General features: G+C 34.9%; 1 protein-coding gene across 3 annotated transcripts in view; it reads left to right on the forward strand.

Moving 5' to 3' along the window:
* The window catches only part of LOC120532687 (aminopeptidase Q-like), an 83,914-nt gene that overhangs the window by 13,864 nt on the left and 45,794 nt on the right, over nt 1-24,256 (forward strand). For 2 of the 3 annotated variants that reach the window (XM_039758961.1, XM_039758963.1), the window contains 7 exons: nt 5,609-5,735; nt 7,323-7,477; nt 8,961-9,074; nt 10,251-10,394; nt 15,282-15,347; nt 16,727-16,792; nt 23,507-23,670. In XM_039758961.1, coding sequence (XP_039614895.1) covers nt 5,609-5,735; nt 7,323-7,477; nt 8,961-9,074; nt 10,251-10,394; nt 15,282-15,347; nt 16,727-16,792; nt 23,507-23,670 — 836 coding nt within the window. The remainder of the gene's footprint in view (nt 1-5,608; nt 5,736-7,322; nt 7,478-8,960; nt 9,075-10,250; nt 10,395-15,281; nt 15,348-16,726; nt 16,793-23,506; nt 23,671-24,256) is intronic. The other variant, XM_039758962.1, reaches the window with a different exon arrangement.

Raw genomic sequence — 24,256 nt, forward strand, 5'->3', positions numbered from 1 at the left:
AAAAAGGAACATTTCATGTAAATATAGAACTGATTTCAAATTGTAGTATGTCAAAAAGCATTAGATACATTAACAACATCATAAGAACAAGACTAAAGCATTTAAAACAGAAATTGACAAAATGTAAAACAAATTTAATCCATAAACAAAACAACTTGTGTAACAAAACTAAAGTACCTGAAAAGTGAATCATCATTCAAAAATGAAACCAAACTAAAATATAGTGAATATAAAAAGTCTGTTACAATGAAGAGGATATCAGAATACTCAATCAAGAACAGTCCAACTTTCTCTATTCCTCAATCAGAGCCACTTTAATGAAGATGAGACTTATTGTGATTGGTTGATTCTGAATACAGCCACATTCTTGATTATTAAAGGATGTGCATGCTAAAGCAACCTGATTTTTTAAATCTGTTTTTCAATAAACAGTTTCTGATTTGTTTTCACCTTCTTTGTATAGATTGCAATTAAGGTTTAATAAGTTCTGACAGGATTTATCTTGGTTTCATTTTTTAATACATAAAATCTGTGATTTTGGCAGAGATGTGTAGACTTTCTGTATCCACTATATTCTGTAAATAACAAGAATTCTTGAACAAGCAATTAAAAAGGTTACAAAAGATAAATATGTATCTGCTCTGGGCATATTAAGAGTAGAGAGGACATAGCAATTACCCAAGGTGAAAGAAATAACTGTTAGAAGAAACAGTTCAACTATAATTATCCCTTCTTCCACTTTCCACTCTTACATTTTTCCATTACAGCTTTACTGGGAGTATGCTTGTCCTGAATAAGTAAGAAGGAATCATGGATGTAGCACCAGTTTACCACAGGTGATATTCATACCTACACTCATCCTAGGCCAATTTAGATTAACCAATTAAACTGGCACATATCTTTAGGATAAGAGAGGAAATAGGACCATACTGAGAACCACAAGGAAACATACTGTAAACAGGCAATAACTAGACGAAAAGGGAAAACCAGGTTGTTAGGTCAGAGGGTAGTTGAGTCATTTCTTTAGCATTGGGCAAGGCAAGAACAAACCTGGAATACCAGATATTTGAATGGAACATTCCCAAAACAGCCCACACATAATGGTGTAATTTAAGAATACCACTGGACACAGCCTGCACATCTTTGTTCTTTTTTAATTAATGATACTGTATATCATAGATGCATATTTTATTATACCTACTTAACTTTTATTGACATTTATCTAACTCTATATTTATTTTTCTAGTATCAGAATGTAGTTTAAGTTAATTTGTTTTGGTTTCAATAGATGTATTTTTCATATTTTCGATTTTTGTTTTCTTTTTTTTACATCTTCGCACCCCCTTTTTTGTTACCTGCCCCACAGATTGAGAACCACTGATCTAAGCCGATACTGGTACTAAAAAAATTATTATTGCATAGCTTTTGTTTTTTGGCATCTCATTCAATGTGAATCCAAAAACTCGGTTATTTTCATAAGTGCTGCCTGACTTTTTGCATTACCAGCTTGTACTAAACTGTTAACTTTAAACAGACTTTTTCACTTCCTTTAGTACAAAATCTTGATTTTTTTTTTCTATTTCTCTTCTAACCATCTTCTGCCTTTAAACTCTGCTGCACCAGTGATCTCAAACTTGTCCTTCCAGATTCCAGTTTTCACAGAAGATTCCTCTTGCCTGGCTTGCTGTTGCACTCCACAGTCTTTTCTTCCTTTATTCAGGAAAGTACAGCTTGTTACTCTTTCTCCTTTTTCTGTTCTGTTTGCATTAATATAATATTGTGCACTTGATGAAAAATGTCTTGGTTTACAGTTCACAATGAAGCTTAGCTATCACAAACATTTAAGGAATATTTACATGCATTATCCATTGTTAAAATCACTAAGCAATATACATTAATTGTAATATGGTGACCTATATCCATAACCAACATATACTCAGCGGACACCTTTTTTGGTACACCTGTCTAGTACTGAGTATGACTTCCTTCCACCTCCAGAACTTGCTTAAGGTATGGAATAAGCAAAGAGACAAAAACATTGCAGAATAAATATCATTATACAGTTCCTAAAGATTTTCATTCAGACACTACTACTACTACTACAAATTTCCAACCTCATTTCAAAGGTACTGTGTTGGAATAAGATCTGGGCACTTTTATGTTTGATGAATCTGCTTGAAATGATGTATGATTTGTGACATGGCACATTATACATTCAGTGTGACATAGTGTTTAAGGTTATGGACTTCAAACCCCAAGGTTGTGGATTTAAATCCTGCTAATGACAAGTGTGACCATGAGCAAGTCACTATACCTGTGCTGCAATTGGAAAAACAAAAGAAATGTAACCAATTGTATCTCAAAATTTGAAGTCACCTTTGATTAAGATGTCAGCCAAATAAGTTAATAATAATAATACTGCTAATACTAAATTCGAAAAAGGAAAGACTAAGAACATAAAGTACCATACATGATCAGCAAATGTTTAAGTATGACAGTCAAATGATGGTTAGCTAGTATAAAGATGCTAAAGGTGTGCAAAGGAACCACTCTCCACATAATTACACAACCAAGGTGTCCTGCACCATTTCCACAAGGTGATAGATCCACCATCTTCAGGTTGCAGCAGCAAATTGAGATTCATCAGGCCAGGTGATATTCGTTCTATTTAAATGTCCAGTTTTGGTAATCATGTAGTCAATGTAGTCTCGTCTCCCATTTCTTAGCTAAAAGGAATGAAACCCTTTCAGGTTTTCTGCTGCTACAGCTCACTGACTGAACATAGAACTAAGATCTGTATGGAATCCTAATGACGAAATTGATTGTTTACTCAATAAAAAAGTTGCTCTGAAGAGTACTGAAATTAAAATTAAAACCAGTACTTGAAGTGGGCCAACACTTCTACATTTTGCTGTTTGCAGAGCTGGACATTTTTTCTATGCATTCCTGCAGTGGTTGAAGACAGCTGGTACTCACCAGTATGCAATACTGTTACTTGTACTTTTTATTTTTCGGAGTATGGACACTTATTCTTTCAGTATGGTCACTTGTTCTATCCTGTACCGGCACATCTCACAACCTTGTGGTACAATACATTAGCAGTTACCACCAGTCTACTAAAGGATCCCCCTAGAGAAGTGTAATAGCTTATAACTTTTTCACTTCAACCTCTGGTTAAAACTACCAGTCAGGATAGGCTGGTTTATAAATAACTACATCTGAATGTTTTTTATTTTAGCAACCTTGTCTAATTAAACAGAAAAAAATTATAGTAATTACAGGAAGCTTTAACTGGCTGTTCAGAAAGCATTCCTAAACCAAATGGTAATCAATTATATTAACAACTTTTTTGGCTTACTATAAGGCAAATTATATGCCTTTATGGCCTGGTAGAGAACCTTAGATCTTGCCCAATAAATTGACAATATGAATGTGATGGTGGGCTGCTGTCAGCAATATTGCATACAGTGTGGACTATGTGGCCAGATGCAGAGCTCCAACTCTATCATTTGGTTAGCTGACAACTCCACCATCATAGGCCTGATTACCAGCAATGATGCGACAGCTTATGGAGAAGAGGTGTCAGGACAACAGTCTCACTGCTAATGTCAAGAGATGGTCATAGACTTAAGGAAGCAGAAGGCAGATCACGATAACATTTACATCACAGGGGATGCTTTTAAGAGAGTGAGCAGCTTTAAACCATCACTGATGATTATAGTGGGCACAAGACATTTGGGCTCTTATCAAAAAGTCCCACAAGTGTCTCTACTTTGTCAGACATCTAAGGGACAGCTTGTATTTCTCTGTCTGTTCTCATGAACTTCTACAGTTGGAGAGTGAAGTCCATCCTCACTGGCTGTGTCACATCCTGGTATAGCACCTGCTTGCGTAAAGATTGAAATGTGCTGAAGAGCGTGGTGAAGGTGCCACATAATTTTAATGGTACAAAGCAGACTTCAGTTAAGGACATATACAACACTCATTACCTTAAAAAGGCAAAGAGCATAATGAAAGACTTCAGCCATCCTGCAAAACTTCGTTTTCAATCCTTCCTTTTAGTGAACTGTACATGGCCATTTGCACTCGCACCCATAGATTCAGGGGTAGTTTCAAACCACAGGTCATAAGGCTTCAGTATATTCAATTATAAGAATTTGTATATTGTGACTTAACAAACTGTATATAACTATATAATACTAGCAAACACATATTGTAAATATACAGTATACAATAAAACTCTAATGTCTGTTTGTCAGTCTGGTCCCCCCAAGCATGAATGTTCAATGTGGCTGTGGATGCTCAGTCAAACAAAATCGGCCAAGGAATGGTGACAAACACAAAGATATAAACAAAAGTCATAGAAAGAAGTCTGAGAGTCACCTTCAAACATGGGAAATATTCGCAAAATTACAAATGATATTTTCACAGCAGGTAATAGGGGCCCATTGGTGGTAGTGAAAAAGTGGATAGGAGGTGAGCAAAGTGCCTATAAATTGCAGAGTCTGAAAACCAGACTGGGCAAGAGAGGTTGACACACATGAGGATACCGAATAAAGGCTAAGGAGAAATGCTAAAGCTAAAGCAAGAGGTATCAAATATTTTCTAATTTATTCTTTTACCCATCTTCAACAGGTAAAACAGCAAGTATTGTATAAAGGTTTACATATATGTGTATATATATACTGTATGCTGTATGTTAAGTAAACTATTTATTTTGTTGTATTTTTGTAAATTGTTCTGCATAGACATGAAAGTAGAAATTTCATTGTACTGTACTTTGTACACATGACAATAATCTCGAATGTTAAGTTATACAGGCAGTTAATCATGGGTGTTGGGAAGGATCCAAGGGCCAAATCAAATAATGTGGCGGCAGGAATTGCAGATCATGCCTATGACCATCCCAGGCCCCATAATGCTTTACACAATAGAATGCTGCATTATGCCATCGATATAAATCCAAATACTGAGAAGTTTTGCACTTGGCGGGGCCTAATTTGTGCCATTTCTCCAAAAAAATAACAGTCATGCTTCAATCTCCCAGTGAATGCTTGTGTGTCCTAGCCAGTCAGGATCGATCTCTGATAGAGCATGTCTGGAACATACAGGGATACCACCGTTCACTATTAATGAAATTGACATAACGTTAGTCCTCATAGCACATTTGCCTGTAGCCTACAATAAAAAATTAATGGGAACATTACTACATTTCCTGAAGCATTCTTGTACCATTCAAGTTCTTCTTGTTGCATTTGTTGATGTTTTAATTGCATTGGCTTGTTAATATCATTATTAATATGTCCACAAGCGGTCGTGTTTTATGAGTGCAGACTAGTTATATTTTAATTTCTTAGCTTGAAAATGGAGCTTTTATTGACAAGCTTTTATGATGACGGAAGAAAGAGGTCTTCTTTCAATTAAATCTGTCTTAGTGTATTTCCCTTCTGCTTTAGTGTGGGTGTTTAGTATGTTCATAAAATGTAAGCTCCCTACATTTAGTGGAGCAGAAAAAATAAAAAACAAAGGTAAATGGAAAAACAACAATCTAATATACTGTACTTTTAACCTCTATTAAAATAATTATGTCACCATGATTTTCTCACAGATACGCATTTGGGCTCGAAAAAGTGCTATAGAAAATGGTGAAGCTGATTATGCTTTAAATATCACAGGGGCAATCATAAGGCATGTAATGGATTATCTTAATGTGAGTTACCCCCTAACAAAAACGGGTGAGTACCTTAGACTTTCAAATTCAATTGTGTGTGTATTTTTGTCATTACTTGGTTCGTTTTAAGTCTGAAGACTTGTTACCAACCTTTTGACTCTCTTTTTAAAATGATTAAAGTGATATTGCATATTGTTTATTAGTCTAAAAGCAACATACAGTATTCCTAGAGAAGTAGAATTAGAAGTGTCCATGAAGAAAAACAGCTATATATTTGAGGATTAAAAATAGAAATGATAAAACAAATCCATTAACTTTGTCTTAATTGCCAATAAATCAATACATAAAAATAACCAATAATAAGGTTTCTTGGTTGTTGTTATTATAGCCAGATATTTATTTTAAGAACTCATAATTTTATTTAAATGACAAGTCTGCGAAATCCAACATAGTATGCAGTGTCTTTTTCTCTGCCAAAGCCTTTTTACCATAAAAGTATGGAGGAATCACTTTTGTTAAATCAAATAGCTGAGACTGAGGATGACAAAAAGGAGTACGCTCTGCCCAAGGTCAAAAATGGATAGTCAAGAGATCGACTGTCAGTTTTAAAGGAGTTTTCAAAATTTGTAATCCAATTATGCAACTAAAATTGTAATCTGTTTATCGTTATGCTTCAATCAACTATTAAAATAAACCTCTTCCGCACTTTTGAAAGTTCATTTAAAGGCAAGTTTCTCCAAGCTCAGATTCAACTCAGGATTCTTTTGACTTATTTGTGTCACTTAACAGAGAGTTAAATTATAATAAATTAAATAAATAATAAAAAATAGATGAACAGAGATTCTATGCATAAGAAAATAAATATAAAGCTTTGGATGTAGTGTAAGAAGAATGTGTATCATCAAATGAAATAAAAGGATTAAGTACTGAGTAAATCTAGTTAATTGACTTGTTTTACATATCATGATAAGACCACTTTACAATGTTTAATGATACTTGGTCCTCTTATCTATTATTATTAATTGTAGTAGTTGTAGCTGTAGTAGTAATATCACTTAATTTTAGAATTTGTTCCAAATAACATATAAAGCAATAGTAATTAAAAGTTCCCTTGAAAATACATTTTTCTCAAATGTATTTTTAATTTAAACCTATTTAGTTTTACAATTAAACTTAAAAAAAACAATGGTACACTCTCCTGCAGAAATATGATTTCAGAAATACACAAATAGAAATAAAAGGTACTGTGTATATACAGTATATAAAAATGATATTTGCAAAAAAGTGTTATTTACACGAGACTGAAATTGGGACCCATTAAAATTTGTATTTTTTTTATATCAATCAGTGGTTAAGACTTGTCATCAAGATAAGCATACAGTAAGCAATATGAATTACAGTATATCAAATTACTGCCTAACATGCAGATAAATTTCAGATGCATAGGGAACTGTTTTGTTTCATTATGTTTACTGCTTAAAAACAATGCTGTGCAACATATAGTAATTCAAGCTTTTCTTACTGCAAATATAGATTTGCTAAAACAAAAGATTTTAAAAGGCAATTAACATGTTATTTTAACTAAGTATGACTAGAAACAAGATATTTCAGTATAATATTTATTTATTTGTTTGTTTTTTGTGGTTCTTAGAGCTTGTTGCAGTTCCCGAATTTCCTGCTAGTGGAATGGAAAATTGGGGACTCATCATTTTTCATGAGAATTCATTGTTGTTCGACTACAGTTCAGATACAAAAGAAAAAAGAAGACTCATTTGTTCAGTCATTACACATGAGATTGGACATCAGGCAGGTTAAAGCAAAAACTGATAAATGTTTCATTTTTTTGGAATTTTTGTAGGTATTGTTAAATAGCATGAATGGCAGATAATGAAGTGTATGAGCCTAATATACAGTATAAACTACTTTTACAATAATGTAAGCCTATATTTGTACCACTACTAGCAAGCAAAATTATTCAGTCCAGATGCTTTTAAAATGTTCTTTCCTGTGTTAATTTGTACGTTTGGCACAATGTGACCTATAATCCTTTAATCCTGCATGGAAAATCAGCTTCAGAAAATGGATAGGTAGGAGTTCTTTTTTTAACAGAGAACAATCATTTTAGTTCTGCTACACATATATTTGGGGCTACATTACAATAAAGTACTCATTATGAGAAGTCTGACAATGATATTTCCAGAACCTTTTTAGAATACAAACTAGAGTATTCTTGACTTCAGCATCTTCATAAAAGGGTTACTACAAAACAATTGGCTCCATTTTCTTGTCAATGTATAGAAAGTTTGTGTTAAATTCTCAACCTTTTAGTTTACGTGTTACAAAATACTTAAAACTGCTAAAACATAAAGCTGGCCTGCAGTAACCTTGACATTGCATATACAGTATTTTAAAAGTGCAACAGTTGTAAATTATGACATTCATATTTATAGGGTGTTGTAGCCTTTAGATTATTTAATCTGTATGTAAGTTATTAATGTATTACAAACTCAGTACAGTATATTGCTTCTCCTCTGAAAACATTTCACTAATAGTATTTTTTGTATAATTTAATATCTTACTTGAGTAAAAAATATCAATACATCTGCATTTAAAATTACCTCCTTGAAATTATATATATATATAAATATATATATTGTGAGCCACTAGAGGGCGTACCGCCACCCTAACCCAGACACAGACAGGAAGGAGACAAGTTTTGCCACACTTCACATATTTATTTACAGTTTTTACCAGTCCACAATACCAGTAAGCACTACGCAACACCACTAGCACCATTCAGTCCCTTCTGCCGCCAGTCCTTCTCCCTCCACTCCTCTTCAGGCTTTTTCCTCTCCTCCCGACTCTGGCCACTTATGGAGTGAGGTGGCTCCTTTTTATAAGGCACCTGGATGAGCTCCAGGTGCCTAACAAGCTTCTTCCGGCCACACTTCTGGGTGTGGCAGAAGCGTGACCAAATAAGGCCCTGGAAAGGTCCATGCACCCCCATGGCCCCACTGAAAACCATTTATATATATATATAACTGGCTATATTGAGCCAGTTTTTCAGTTTTTGGGATGTAGCAATTACTGTTGACCATTGACCAATGAGGGGTAGAAAGATCTTCAATTCAATTGAATTCAAAAACACAGTATTTTGAGCATATGACTGGATAACAGACATGTGGTTATGCGACATGAGTAATCTGAGAATTGTTTTCTATATTCTATGGATGTTTTTCCTATTGTTTGCCATTGTATGGTTCTAATTACTGTTGCTTTTTTTTAACAGTGGTTTGGAAATCTAGTTACAATGAACTGGTGGAATCAGTTATGGCTGAAAGAAGGTTTATCTTCCTACATAGAGAACACAATCCCCCCTAAATTGGAGACCGAAATGTTTATGGTAGGGTATATTTAATGATGAAATCAATTTACTTGAAATATGTAATGAATAATATCTAATTTTATGGAGGTTTCATATAGATAGATAGTACTGGGGAAATTGTTGGTATTGTTTCTTCCTCTCAATACTTGTGACCTGGTTTCTTTTTCTGACTTTTGGTGCCTTCAGCATGGAGTCTCCATGTGCTTTATATGGCTTAGATGATGCCTTCTTTGTAAGCTGAAAATAACAGTGAAGATGGGGAAGAAAGATAGAAAGATAGATGAGGGTAGACTTGTTCATGTTGGGCAGGGAGCCCCTGAAATCAGTCACCATAGTTTGGGGAGAAGCGGAAGTAATCCAGACCTACTGTACAAAAAAAGTCAGTGCTGGCTCAACTTTCTGTGAAGATTCTGGTTCCTTAATGATTTTGGTGTTCTGGAAGTTCGTGGTTGGTGGGTGGTAGTGTAGTGTTCTGTGCTGTAGCATGCTGGGGGAGTAAAACCAGCTTAATGGATCCCAAAAATATGAGTAGTCTAACCAGAAAAGTAAGCTCTTTTACACTGTTGATGATGGACTCATTGGACACACTGGCAGAAGAGAGGATGATGGCAAAATTAGAGGTCAACACGATTCATTTCCTTCATTATGTGTTGTACTAGAACACCTTTAGTCATCAACTCCTTACACCATGTTGTTCAAAGAAGCAGTACAGGGGCAGTATTTTTTCCTCAACCATCAAGCTATATACCTTCTTCTATACCTTCTTCTATCATGCCAGTCCTCACCAGCTATAAAAGACAAATTGGCACAGGAATCGTATAGCATTATTATTCAATTGTGCATGTAGGTTTGAAATTTAAATTTATCTATGTATGTCTATGTGAGGTTTCTCCTGAGAATTTTATTTTACTATTACAGTTATAAGATAACGTGATGCCATCAAATTAAAATTATAAATTTACATCCAGTGAGGACTAGATTTTTGTTCCTGGTAGACACTGATGCAACGACAGATTTTGACTCTTCAAGGCCTAGAATTAAATTTGTGGCTCAAAAAATGGCTATAGAGAAAGGCTGTGTAGCCAAGTATATTTATTCACTTGCAGAAAATTATGCAGTATTAGTTCTCTCTTCTCTATTAATTCAATTTTGTTAATTTAACTTTTGCATTATTACATCATATTTTCATTTCAGAAGAAATATCACGATATACCGGAGACAGTCAGACTATTTCATTCAGACTCTTACCCTTTCTCACATCCTCTTGTTGTTGAAGAAGAAAATTTGAAAACAACAAATGAAATAAATGAGGCTTTTGATTCTGTAACATACCATAAGGTACAGTATGTTTTCAAACTGTATTTTCTTAGTGTGTTTAGAGTAAAGTAGATCTTTAACCATGACCCTGAGCAGGCAATGCTGAAAATAAATGGAGGGATAGATAGGGTGTGCATTGGGACTGTCACAGTCAACACAAACACAATAGTCAAATAAATTGCAGGCTGCTCAGTTTTTCAATATGTGCAATTTTGATTCTGTTTCTCTTTTTATCGTTATATCTAGGCTCCAATCCAGTTTCTCTCATCTAGACCAAAATAAACACACAGAATGCTGAAATATTTGCAAATGATCAGACAAGTCTAAATTACATACACAGATATATTCTTCAAAGTGAAACATTCTGATATATGGTTATGTCTGCTCATTTCTCTGGTAATTCAATAAGCCTTTTGACAAAAAGTATATAGTAAGACATGGGAACATGCCAAGAGTTGGCATCATATTCTAGATTACACTGCTTATTACTCTAAGGGCCGGTTTATGCTGTACTTCACGTTCAGAACACGTATGCCCACGCATCGTGGCTTCCACGTGTTCCCAGTGTTCATTTGACGCGTCCTCTGAGCACGTCCTCAGAAATTAATGAGGTGTGTGCATGAGTTGCAATGCCAGCAAAAAGTCAGGGGGAGCAGTTTGATCAAGTTGGAACATAATGTCAGACATTTTAAAAGTCTCACATGCCATCTTCTGTGCCACTTTTTTTTGCACCTTCACAACAGCATCAGAATGTACGGCAGCATATTTGTGTCACTGAGAAAAAAATTAAGGACACAGTGGAAAGGTCTATTTTGTGATCAAAGTGAAAATTTCGGCTTTAATCTCAAAATGTCCACTTTAACCTTTATTTGTTTTATATTTATTTATTATATTTGTTTGTTTTATCATTAAAGTAGACCTTTGTAAACAGCATCTTAAAACCGACCTAGTTGTTAATCACTATGTGCTTCCTCCTGAACTGACAGCAGTGGCAAGCAGCAATAGATCGCCATACAGAACACATTAAATTTATGATATTCAAGCTCTCTGGACATTTAGAATCCTTATATATATACTTGATATCAGTTTCATGATAAAATGCATTAAGGTATGTATGTTACATTTTATAGATAATTTGTTCATTTCATTTAAATAACGAATACTGTTAATAATTACATGTGTGGGGGTAGCACGGTGACAGAGTGGTAGTGCTGCTGCCTCACCGGGAGTCACGTCCCTAGTGTTCCCTGCCTGGAGTTTGCATGTTTTCCTGTGCGCTCTGGTTTCCTTTCAAAGACATGAAGGTTTGGGAATTTGATGAAACTAAAATGACGCTAGTGTATGTGTATGCTTGTGTTCAGTTTGCGATGAGCTGATGTCCTGTCCAGGGATTTAGTTTCTGTCTTGCGCCCAATGCTTGTTGGAATGGGCTAATCCCTCGATTGATGGATGTAATCATTAAACACCCTTTTCAGAAATATTGTGGTAAAGTCTCCTTGGAATTTAATGGATGTTTCAGGTAATTAACAACACAGCGAAGATGAACATTTTCTCATCGTGATAATATCTTGCACTGCCATCTGGTGGAATCTTCCAGATTTACATAAAGTACTTGCACAAGTATGAACAGTACAACACTTTCGTAGCAGTAGCGTCCGCTTGAGCATGCGTCGCATCTTATGAAGTATAAACCTGTCTGTGGGAGACATACAAGTGAGAATGTCATGGCATAGTGTAAAGATGATCATATAGCATTAGCAAATGAAATACAATAACATCTTTGTTGACTTTATTTGAACTCTTGACTGAGTATGTGCACTTGTGTCTGGAGTCTGGGGCACCCCATGTTGCTCACAGCATATAGTATGTATTATCAATTCATTCATTCATCATCTACTCTCTTTTATTCTCTTATATGCCCAGCCTTTCAAACAACTTTTGATGATTATCCGAACAGAGCCTAATCATAGTGAACCAGTAGTGAAAGAGAAAGCATTGACTCCTTGCAGGATTTGCTTTGAAGTTTGATTCTCTGATTGGATGCCTTCTATTTAAATTGTGCATGTTCTCTATGCTTGTGGTTTATTTTCAGGGTTCAATTTTCTATCACAATCTAAATAAAACCTTAGGATGACTGGTATTACTAAATATCCCGTTTGTGTGTATGTATGCCTACAATAAAATGGAATGCATCAAATTTTGCATCCATGCCTGTTAAACATCTTCCTTCAATTCTTTCTGTTTTGTGCCACTTCCTCCAGGTTTTTTCCCCTTGTTTCTTGGTTCCCTTCACTATATCTTTCCATCTCTTTCTTGGCCTTCCTGATCTTCTCCTTCGTACTAGAAACCATCATTCCATTCTTCTTGCTGTCACTGAGTTGTCCATGGGCCATGCATGTTTTTCCCATCTTATCATTCTCTGTACACTTATGTCACTCATCTTATTCCTATGATCCATCTCAAGTATCTTCGGTCAAACACGTTTAGTCTTCTCTTAATTGCTTGGGTAACTGTCCATCTTTCAGCTCCATACAAAGACACCGGCATTACTAATGTGTTGCAGATTGTTGTAATTGTTTCCACAGTTTGATTTCTCTGTACCTCCAAAGTTCTCTTAACAAATACTGCTCCTGGATTAATGTATGGAGGGCAAAAAATAAAATTACATTTTAGGCTGTATCTATACTTACTGTGCTCCATGCAAACAATGGCCACATTAACAAACAAAATGATACAGAGATCATTTTATGTTTGGCAGCGTAATAACATTCTTTTCTGTAGATTTGGCAAACAACCATGACTTGCTATGTTGCACTTGACTTGGCTATGATATGTTAATATAGAATAAAAATATGCAAAATATTTTTGATTATTCCTTTATTAATGAACCATTGACAGGAAAACTGTACTTGATGCTATAGTATTTATCTTTTAAGATTTTTTTTAATATGTAATAAATATCTTCACGATATGCTGCAATTTACAGTATATGGATTTACTCATGTAAATTTTAAACTGAAAATACCAAACCTGTTTCGAGAGCATATGTTTGCATGGTGGTTAGCTCTGCAGCTGATCAATTCCTGATTCCCAGTCCTGTCCCAGTAAATGTTTGTTTAAAGTTTGCATATTTTTTAGATTTTTGGATGCTCCTTTTTCACAACCTCAAAACATTCTGGTTTGACTGACTGGCAGCTTTAATGCACGATTGAACTTTTTGTACCGAGGACAAAACAATTTTCCTTTGCCTTTCAATGATCTTTTCCTTCACAAACAGTAAATCTTGTTTACTATTAAAAATACTATGGGTCAAAATCAACAGCCTAATTTCTGAAAATTTTGAAATGTGCTTCCCATTTACAGCTAATAGAATTACACTGATAACTTCTGGATTTTCACTCATCTAACATTTGGTCCAGTTTTTCACTTTCAGTATACAATAAAGCAAGACAACTATTATATAAGATAACCATCTGTTCATTTATCATTTGAGTTACATACGTATTGAATGTTCATTTGTAAATTATTTTTGGAACAAGAGCTCAAAAAATGAGTACCTTCATAACCAGTTCACTTTCTAGCTTACAGTATACATACATTCTATCCTACATATTTGTCCTCTCTCTGTCTCTTTCTCTATTGTGATTTTCTTTCCCTTGCTTCTTTAACAGTTTACTCATTCATTTTGCTGAGCTTCTGCTACTACAAAAAAAAACTTACAAATCACATTTAAAGTTAATTGGACAGGACAGGCATTAAGGAAGTTCTGCATTGATAAACCCACATAAAATAATGTGTTGCATTCAATTTGTTAGGTATTACAAAATGTTTTGAGGCATACTTTCTTATAATATTAGAATTATATAATGTATTTTTGTGATTTAACCCTCATTTGTGATATGTAAAAAAGAATGAAAGAGTTCATATTTTATTTTTGTTACCTTCTTTACTTCTAACACCATTTGCAATTCAATATCTAATGCAGAACAGCAATTGCACTTAAAGTGATTAATGTGTCACTTATGTATAGAACCCTTCACTTTTTTCACATTTTGCAGCCTTGTGCTAAAATCATTTACATATTTTTTACCACATCACACAACACTTAATACCCCAGAATGACAAAGTAAAAACAGGATTTTAGATTTTTTTTTGAAAATCCAATAATAATGAAAATCTGAAATATCCCATTAACACAAATATTCAGACCCTTTATTCAGTATTTCGTTGAAACGCCTTTGGCTGCAGTTAAGCCTTGAGTCATGTTGGGTATGATGTGACAAGCTTAACACACTTGAATTTTTACATTTTCTGCCATTCTTCTTGGAGTTCTTTCAGCTCTTTCAGGCTGGATAGAGATGGTCAATGGACATGAAGGCAGCTGTCCTCTTGGCAAGCTTCAGTGCTTCAGGGATTTTTTGCAGTCAATTTCCATTGCAATATATTTTGTAGATTTTGAGGTCAGAATTTGTTGTAAACAGTACGAATCAATCAATCCATCCTTTGTTATTTTAACGGTACAGATGGTAGCATAATGGCATTTAGACATTTAGTTTGTCAGTAACAAATGAGTATAGTGTGAATATTATAGTGCACCTAAGCATTGTTACTGACATGTACATCTCTTTATGAGTCTACCATTTTACAAATAGATACTTCCAAGATGATAATGCACCATTTCATAAAGTATGCATCATTTCAAGATAGTCCATCAACATTACAGTAACTTCAGTTTTTCTTTCGGTAGTTTGCACACAGTAGATCTCAAACCAATAGATCAGCTTGGAATGTGGTTAAACAGGAGGATGGCTAATTGTGTTCCATGAAATTCTAACTCAAAGTCATGTATGAACTAGACATGTACAGTATTTTGACTGTTTTTATAACTTTTTCTGTTTTATTTATTAGGGTTCTTTGCTAATGCAGATGGTGATTACTTTCCTGAGTCAAAAATTGTTCCAGAAAGGGCTCACCGTGAGTTTGCAAAGGTCTTTTCTTTTATTCAGTAGGATTTTAATATGTTGTCCATGGTTGAATGGTGAATTTACATATTTACTCACTTTCCTCTAATCTCTTGCTCTTAAAAATAATGGTTATTTAATGGTACTTTATGGTTCTTTACTGGGTTGTGTGGTTCTTTGTAGAACCATTGCTTGACAAAACACAATTTCATTATGGAAAGAGTTCTTTGCATATGAAGTTGGTTCTTTCTATTATGAAAATGTTTCAAATCTGTAGAAAAAAAATCTTTAGTGTTTCATAGACTATCTAGCAGTACACTAAAGAAAAACTGCACTTAGCCTTTGTTATGGTATGTGGCGGGAGTCCTTTAAAAATCATGACCCATCAGTGCTTCACAAATCTGTCACCATCTATTCATGGTTATTAACTGTATGGATCCTAAATGAGTAAAATTTTCACTATGGCATCACTCTGAAGAACCACTCTCTCTCCTTTATTTTTAAGAGTGATATGATCACTACATTCCCACTGAAGATCAGGCACTAGACAGCATCATTAGAAGAGAACTTCATTACTAGTCATAAAATAGAGAGAAAAGACAGTATAATACACAAAAGTGGAATCTTAAATAAAATTAATCAAAAAATTTAATTTATAAGGAAAAATATTTACAGTCTAAAGCTGTACCGTAATAGCGTTCCTTGAGGTCAGGAGTGACACTTGATTGCTGGATGCTAGACACTTCACATCTTTACCTATGGAGCTTGTGACAGGATATTGTCCTATATGGACCCCTTGGAGTTTGCACTCTACCAATGTATGATATGGTTTGTATAACCAAGTGTAGCACCACATACTTGATTAAAACAGTGTCCATTACTTGTTGCTTCCCTCTTAACCAGGTAGGTAGATCTAATTGGTCTTTTTGACCAATGAACCTCTTTCCAAACCATTCACACAGTCTGATGACACCAGATCAAAAAGACATTACAATGCAGGAGATGGCCACAACTACAAAGTTCTGACGATAATGTTACTTTTTTCAGATAAAGATTTTCTTTATGCTATTCATCTTTTAACGTATATATAATATATGTTGTTTTACTTTGACCTTGGAGTCATTTTTAGACAATTAGACATTCAGTTTTGATACAACAAGAAGACTGGTTCTGCAATTCAAATCAAATGAAAACTTAATTAACCCAAAGTCTGTATAAAAAGTTCACAATATAAATGTAAGTGTGAATAACTATGGAAAAACCAAACAAGTACAAATTAAATCATGTTCTAAAATTGCTCCTGTAATTAAGTATTCCTTTGTACCGTATTTGTTTAAGAAATGCATTTTGACCTAAAGCTAGGCAATAACCTGGCACTTTTTGTTTATGCAGTCTTATCTTCAAGACTTCTCTTACACAAATGTAAAGCAAGACGACCTGTGGCATCATTGGCAAAAGGTACTGTGTAATATTTATAATCCTGGTATCTTATCTCTTTAGCTATTGTACTTTTGAGAAAACTGAAAATTCAAAACTGTGTGATTAATTTAGAAAAACAAATATTTGGAACATTATATTTAATTAGATAAACATTTGCATTTTAAAATTAGCTTTCATAGTGGAAAAAAATCCTGCTAGTGATAGCGAGATATTGTCTAGAAGCTAAAAGTGTCTTGATTTTTTAAAATAAGTTTTAACTTTAAAACTATGGGTATATTATAAATGCATAAATCAGTTTAAGCTAAATGTTAATTTGAAACACTCTGAAACATTTTTGTCTCACTTGTGGGCCAAAGACAAAAATGAGCCAAAAATGTAAAAGTGCCTGAATACATAAACTAAATACACACCTAAAGATATAACAATATAAATAAAACCAAAGTTGAGCCTGAAGTCAAAAAAGACCAATTTAATAATCAAGGTAGTGCAAAAAAGGTAAAATGCTACCACGTAAAGAAAAAGTTAAAATCCGATTTCAGAATCATAAAGAGTCAACCAAACATGACAGGTAGTCAGAACCAATACACATCTGAAGCTAACCTCTTTGAAACTAATTAACACTAAGGTTTTTCTTTAACAGAGATTTATCCATCGACTGATAACAAACATGGTGACTGCCACCATATTTATACTGGAAGGTGGCAGTGACAACATTAACTGTTAGGGGAACAGCCAGAATGACTTTGATAGAAGTGGGATCAAAAATGGTGTTGCAGTAAACATAAATAATCAAATAAATGAAACATATCAAAATCACTTGACATTATGAATTGAAAGCAAAACTGCATTCTACATTCTTGAAAAATCCAGAAAAATAAAACAAATGTATTGCATTAAAAGAAAAGTAAACATAGGTGCAGAAAAATGACAGAACTTTTGTTAAAAAAGGTAATATTATTATCATTAAAGATATTAGAAAGGTGTTGCTCTACAATTTTTTGCTAAATGTTTATCATTAAATTGTTATACATAGGAGGCCTTGTGTGTAGACATGACAGTGTTTTGCCAAATTGTAAAAAGGTAGATAATTAAAAGTAAAAACAAAATAACTGGAAACAGGTGAAGAGAATAAATGTTACTCTAAGTCAAAATGAGCTGTGGTCAGCAGCCAAAAAGGCAAAAGGTACAGATTGAACCCGAATTTATAACTCAAAATTAGTAAAACTGGCAGATCTTCCCAAGATTCCTGGCAGATCCTCTCAAGCTCCATTAGATTGGATGGGAACATTTGTGATCTGTTCAATGGTGTTTAAGGCAAGACTTCGGATAGGCCACATAAAGACAATCAGACTCTTGTTTGAAAGCCACTCCAGCATTTTCTTGGCTCTATGCTTCAGGTCATTGTCATACTGAAAGGTGACCTGTCACGATGTACCTGCCACTGAGGAGTGCCCCATAGCATGATGCCTCCACCACCATGCTTTATCATAGGGATGGTATCAGAATAGGGTTGAGCAGTGCCATTGTCTTTCACCAGAGATAGATAGATAGATAGATAGATAGATAGATAGATAGATAGATAGATAGATAGATAGATAGATAGATAGATAGATAGATAGATAAAGCTTTGGCACACAATTTTGAGTGCCACAGAAAAGGGTCTGAGTAACTTTAGAAATGAGAGATATTGATCTATACTAATAAAAGGCAAAGCCCTCACTGACTGACTGACTCACTCACTCACTCACTAATTCTCCAACTTCATGTGTAGGTAGAAGGCTGAAATTTGGCAGGCTCATTCCTTACAGCTTACTTACAAAAGTTGGGCAGGTTTCATTTGAAATTCTACGCGTAATGGTCATAACTGGAAGCTATTTTTCTCCATATACTGTAAAGGAGTTGAGCTGGATGGCCGTTGCGGGCGGAGTTTCGTGTGACATCATCACGCCTCCCACGTAATCACGTGAACTGACTATCAGCGATGCGTAGAAAACCAGCTAGAGCTCAAAAAAGCGCTGAAGAAAACATGCATTATATAATTGAGAAGGCAGCGAAACAATAAGAAGCGAGCGACTGACATTTACAACCATATTCATGAGTGCTGCTACTTCGGAAACAAAGCACAGTGTAAACCTAAAGTTTAAATAAAGTTTATAGACAGGCTGCCGCTGGCGTTTGTCATGCCCACGGGTAATGCGACATACAAGTTTAATGAGAGGACGCAGGATATAAACGAGAGTTTTGATCACTTTGTAACTAAGTTAAAATTGCAGGTGAATGGCTGTGCTTATGCAAATTCCGAGAGACTGTGTTTGTGGGGGATTGACAGTTAAGGCGGGTGGGGGAGTCACGTCATCATTTCCCCTCCCGTTCACCCCATTTCGCTCTGAGCTGAACTCCGCGGCTAACGCCGTCTTCCGAAGCAACTTCGTCACACTGCCATGAAATACTCACAGAAAAATCCACAAGTTAATACACACCCTGTCTCTAGAGTTTCTCCACACTCAATGTATTCCTCGCATCCCCTTTATACCCTCTGATCTCCCATTTCAATTCAGATGCCTCCAATTTCCAGTAAGGCTCTGCTGCTTATGACAAGTAATAAGTCTCAGGGACAGACCCTACAAAACGATGCCATTGATTTCAGGCAAGATTGCTTTTCTCCTGGACAACTATACTTGCATTCTCAAAATTGAGCTTGTGCAGCTTCGTCATATTACAACCAGAGTGCAGCCAGAAACGTTTAAGTGCCTTAGCTAACATTAAATAAATATCGCAGCATCACACAAGAGAGCAGCTCACGTGAACTGACTGAACGCAGTACGAGTGATCACTTCCATGCATCAAACCTGTTCAAAAAACGCATTACACAATTGACAAGGTGATGGCTTTATATGGCGTTCATTTATAAAGCAGCGGAGAGGCTGTGTGAAGGCAGCTGCACAAAAAAACAGCAGAGCGTCACACTCTGAATGTATTGATAGCATCACCGTTATACCCTCTGATCTCTCATTTCAATTGAAATGCCTCAAATTTCCAGTAAGGCTCTGCTTCGCGATGACAATTAATAAGTGTCTGGGACACACCCTACAAAAGGTTGCCATTGATTTGAGGCAACATTGCTTTCCTCCTGGACAAAACTATACGTTGCATTCTCAAAAGTAATATATATATATATATATATATACACACCCCGATCTACATACTGTCAAATAAACGAACCACACACCCTAGCGCAACATGAGAGGCTTCGCCTTTAGCTGACGTCTGAGGTTCGATTCGCGAGTGGGTTCAGTGAGTGTGTACTGCCTGATGAGCCCAAAATTAGGGCGAAGCACGTGCCGCGTACTGTTTGCATTATTTGATAGTAAAACTATTTTAACATATTCAATATATATATATCAGCGTTTCCCGATTCATTTTACCCTCGCAACCCCTTAGTTGGGGAAGAAGTATGAAAAAATATGAGGTTAACGCAAAAAAACAGATCACCAATTGAAGCTTTATGAATAATAGATAACTTTATTCACCATCAATAATTGTTTTGGTAAAGCCATACTCAGTGTAATCCTCCTTCCATGTTATAATTTTTCCGCGACTAGCCATGATTAAATGAACAGTAAAAAAGTAAGAGCGGCGAGGTGACTTATTCAGGCAGGCAGGCGACAGCTCAATAGCTCGAATTTGGATATAAGTAGGTTCTATTTAGTCGCCAGAAATATCTTTGGTAGGAATGGAAGTTGGATTTAGTCTTTAAATTTCTATGGTGAAGAAAAATTTATGCAATGATGATTAAATTTAACTTTCATTCCTACTAAACATATTTCTGTCGACCAAATAAAAATTACTTATATTTCAAATTTAAATAGAACTTGAACAAATATGATAGTTCATAATACCCACGCAGCACTAAGTGCACGTAAGATTAGGAGTCATCCGTTTTAACAAGCAGTGTATTGCAATGATACGAAATAGCCTGCCCATTTAATTATTTAGGAATGGATAGATAAATTAAGATTTTGTACAAATAATGTTTTAAATTTTTCTTCCTCAATGGATTCTGGCACCCCCAGCAACAGCTGCTCGCACCCCAAAGGAGATGTATATATATACTGTATATAGATATATAGATATATATATATATAGATAGATATAGATATATATATATAGATATAGATATACATATATAGATAGATAGATATAGATATATAGATTATATAGATAGATAGATAGATAGATAGATAGATAGATAGATATAGGTGTATGTAAATGTGTGTCTGTATATATGTAGATATGTATGTATATATATATATATATATATGCCAGCAACACTCATGACAATGACAAAACAATTACATTGTCAATCATGTTACGTTATTATTAAAATGTTTCCTTTTCTTTTTCATTACTTCTTTAGCACACTACTTCTCCGCTGCAAAGCGCGGGTATTTTGCTATATATGTATATGTATATATATATGTATATGTATATATATGCATATATATCCATCCATCCATTTTCTAACCCGCTGAATCCGAATACAGGGTCACGGGGGTCTGCTGGAGCCAATCCCAGCCAACACAGGGCACAAGGCAGGAACCAATCCTGGGCAGGGTGCCAACCCACCGCAGGACACACACAAACACACCCAGCACACACTAGGGCCAATTTATAATCGCCAATCCACCTAACCTGCATGTCTTTGGATTGCGGTAGGAAACCGGAGCACCCGGAGGAAACCCACGCAGACACGGGGAGAACATGCAAACTCCACGCAGGGAGGACCCGGGAAGCGAACCCAGGTCTCCTAACTGCGAGGCAGCAGCGCTACCACTGCGCCACCGTGCCGCCCATGCATATATATGTATATGTATATGTATATATATATGTGTGTGTGTGTGTGTGTATGTGTGTGTGTCTGTGTCTATATATATGACAGCAACACTCATATCAGTGACAAAACAATTACATTAACAATCATCTTACGTTATTTTTAAAATGTTTCCTTTTCTTTTTCATAACTTCTTTAACACACTACTTCTCCGCTGCGAAGCACGGGTATTCTGCTTGTATATATATATATATATATGTATGTATATATGTGTGTGTGTATATATATATGCGTATATGTATATATGTATGGATATGTATATATATATGTTTATATGTGTATATATATATATATATGACAGCAACACTCATCACTCACAACAGTGACAAAACAATTACATTGACAATCATGTTATGTTATTTTCAAAATGTTTCCTTTTCTTTTTCATTACTTCTTTAACACACTACTTCTCCGCTGCGAATCGCAGGTATTTTGCTAGTTTTTAATAAATTTGCAAACCTTTCTGAGAATATTTTTTATTTTGGGTTATTGAGTGTATGTAAACTGATGGGCAAAAATTGCAAATTTAGCCATTTCAAATTAAATCTACAACACATGTAGAAAAGTATGCAGAAAGTTAAAGGGTCTAAATACTTTTTGATTCCACAGTATACCCTTGATGCACAATAAATTATTATTTTTAATTTATGAAATTTCTGATTAAAATAGTACTATCACAATGCACATATCCGTGTTTTGTGTTAGAGAAAAAAAATTATTTTGAACTGCACAGCACTTTTCACAGAATACTCTTTCAAAAGGCACGTGAAAAAGCATACTAGAACATAATTCAAGCAACAAGTCAATAAATATGCTAGTGGTACGGCAAATGTGTTTTTTTTTAACAAAATTAAACATTTAATAAAAAGATCAGAAGTGTGCACATACCTGAAAATACTGTCACCTAACATATTACACTGCTTACATAAACACTTTATAATAAATGAAACCAATAGTTAAGTTGCTTTATTGCAGTACTAGCCACAGCACCTGTCAAAGACAGGTAAAAGAATATTTTAAAAATATTTGCTATCTTTTGCCCTATGTGTACCTTCAGTGCCTTTCCTCTGTATTTGCATATGTGAATATTTCTTAACCAGCGCTACCTCTCTCAAGCATGTTCCTGTAAAGCCTACTTCTTAGACTCTCATTATTTTTGAGACCCCTTTTTTGCCTCCCGTTTGGTTTTATTCTTTCCATCTTTGAAGGCACTTTTCTCAGCGTGCCTCATGCATTTTCTCCTCCTCCTTGTGCATGTCACACTTCTCACTTCCTCTTACTTTGCATCACCAAAGCCAAACTGGCCAATCACACCAAAGCCAAACTGACCAATCAGATTGCTCACAGGGAATGGACACACAGACCTTAGCGTTTTATTATACAACTAGCCACAGAACCTGTCAAAGACAGGTAATAGAATAGTTTAAAATGTTTTTCCTCATTGTGCACCTTTAATTCTCCTCGTGCATCTCACAACTGCACTTCCTCTTTTTTCGCGTCACCAAAGCCAAACTGACCAATCAGGTTGTTCTGAGGAGCTGGACACAGAAAGCTTAGTGTTTTTTATATGGATGTCATGAATGCAATGGAATTTAACAAACCAATTTATATATCAGAGTGGAAATGACAATAATAATGCGGATATGTATATGTGCAAGTGTATATATATTTTATAGATAGTGTGTATGTATGTGTGAGTGAGTGAGCGAGTGTCAGTGCAATCTTGTGCCTCTGCAGCCCAGAAAGATTTTGAAAATGGACAGATAAATTGATATGTATATATAAATCAATATATTCAAAAGGTGAAAGTGTGGTATAACAAGTAATTTTCATTTTTTAAGGTTATAGATAGTCAAAATGAAGTAAAGCTGCCAGCTTCTGTCAAAACAATAATGGACAAATGGACAATGCAAACTGGATATCCTGTTATTACACTTAATGCAACAACTGGCACACTCTCTCAGGAACCATTTGATGCCAAACTGAGGCAGGCAACTTCAGCTAAGTAAGTTATAACATTTAATTGAGCACTTTTTATACAATTTAAAAAATGTTTTTTATTTTCGAAAAAGTAGCATTTTGTTTATATTTTCAAGATTTACTGATTGTAAGTACAAGAGAATTTAAAAATGAAAGTTAACCACTTAGTGATACACATTCTTGAGTACCAGATTGCTTTTTACTCTAATTGTTTTATGCAGTAATTTGTAAAACTACAAGAGTTTTTTTACAGTCAGTGAAGAAGTAGTCATCAGTTCTTATCAGTCTCATATGAAAGGACCAGTCAGTAGTTACTCAGCCTGATAGAAGGTTTAGAACGTCCATTATCAGTGACTTAAAGATTTAGAACAATGTTCGTGCACATTGTGAGGGGGGTAACTTTATTGAAGAGTAAATTACAGTACCTTAGTTTTGATTGTTTTTAATAATGTGCTGTGTGTTTAAATCACTTAGGGATCTGTACATAGACAACGTCTTTGCATCCTATGAACAATTACATTCTAAATTTAACTTTCCAGCAACACATTTCTTTCAGTATCTTCAAATTAGAAACTTTGTTAAACAGAACCTGCCCAATTTTCCTCACCTCT

Source organism: Polypterus senegalus, chromosome 7 (assembly GCF_016835505.1).
Source record: "Polypterus senegalus isolate Bchr_013 chromosome 7, ASM1683550v1, whole genome shotgun sequence".
In the NCBI taxonomy this organism is placed as follows: domain Eukaryota; kingdom Metazoa; phylum Chordata; class Cladistia; order Polypteriformes; family Polypteridae; genus Polypterus; species Polypterus senegalus.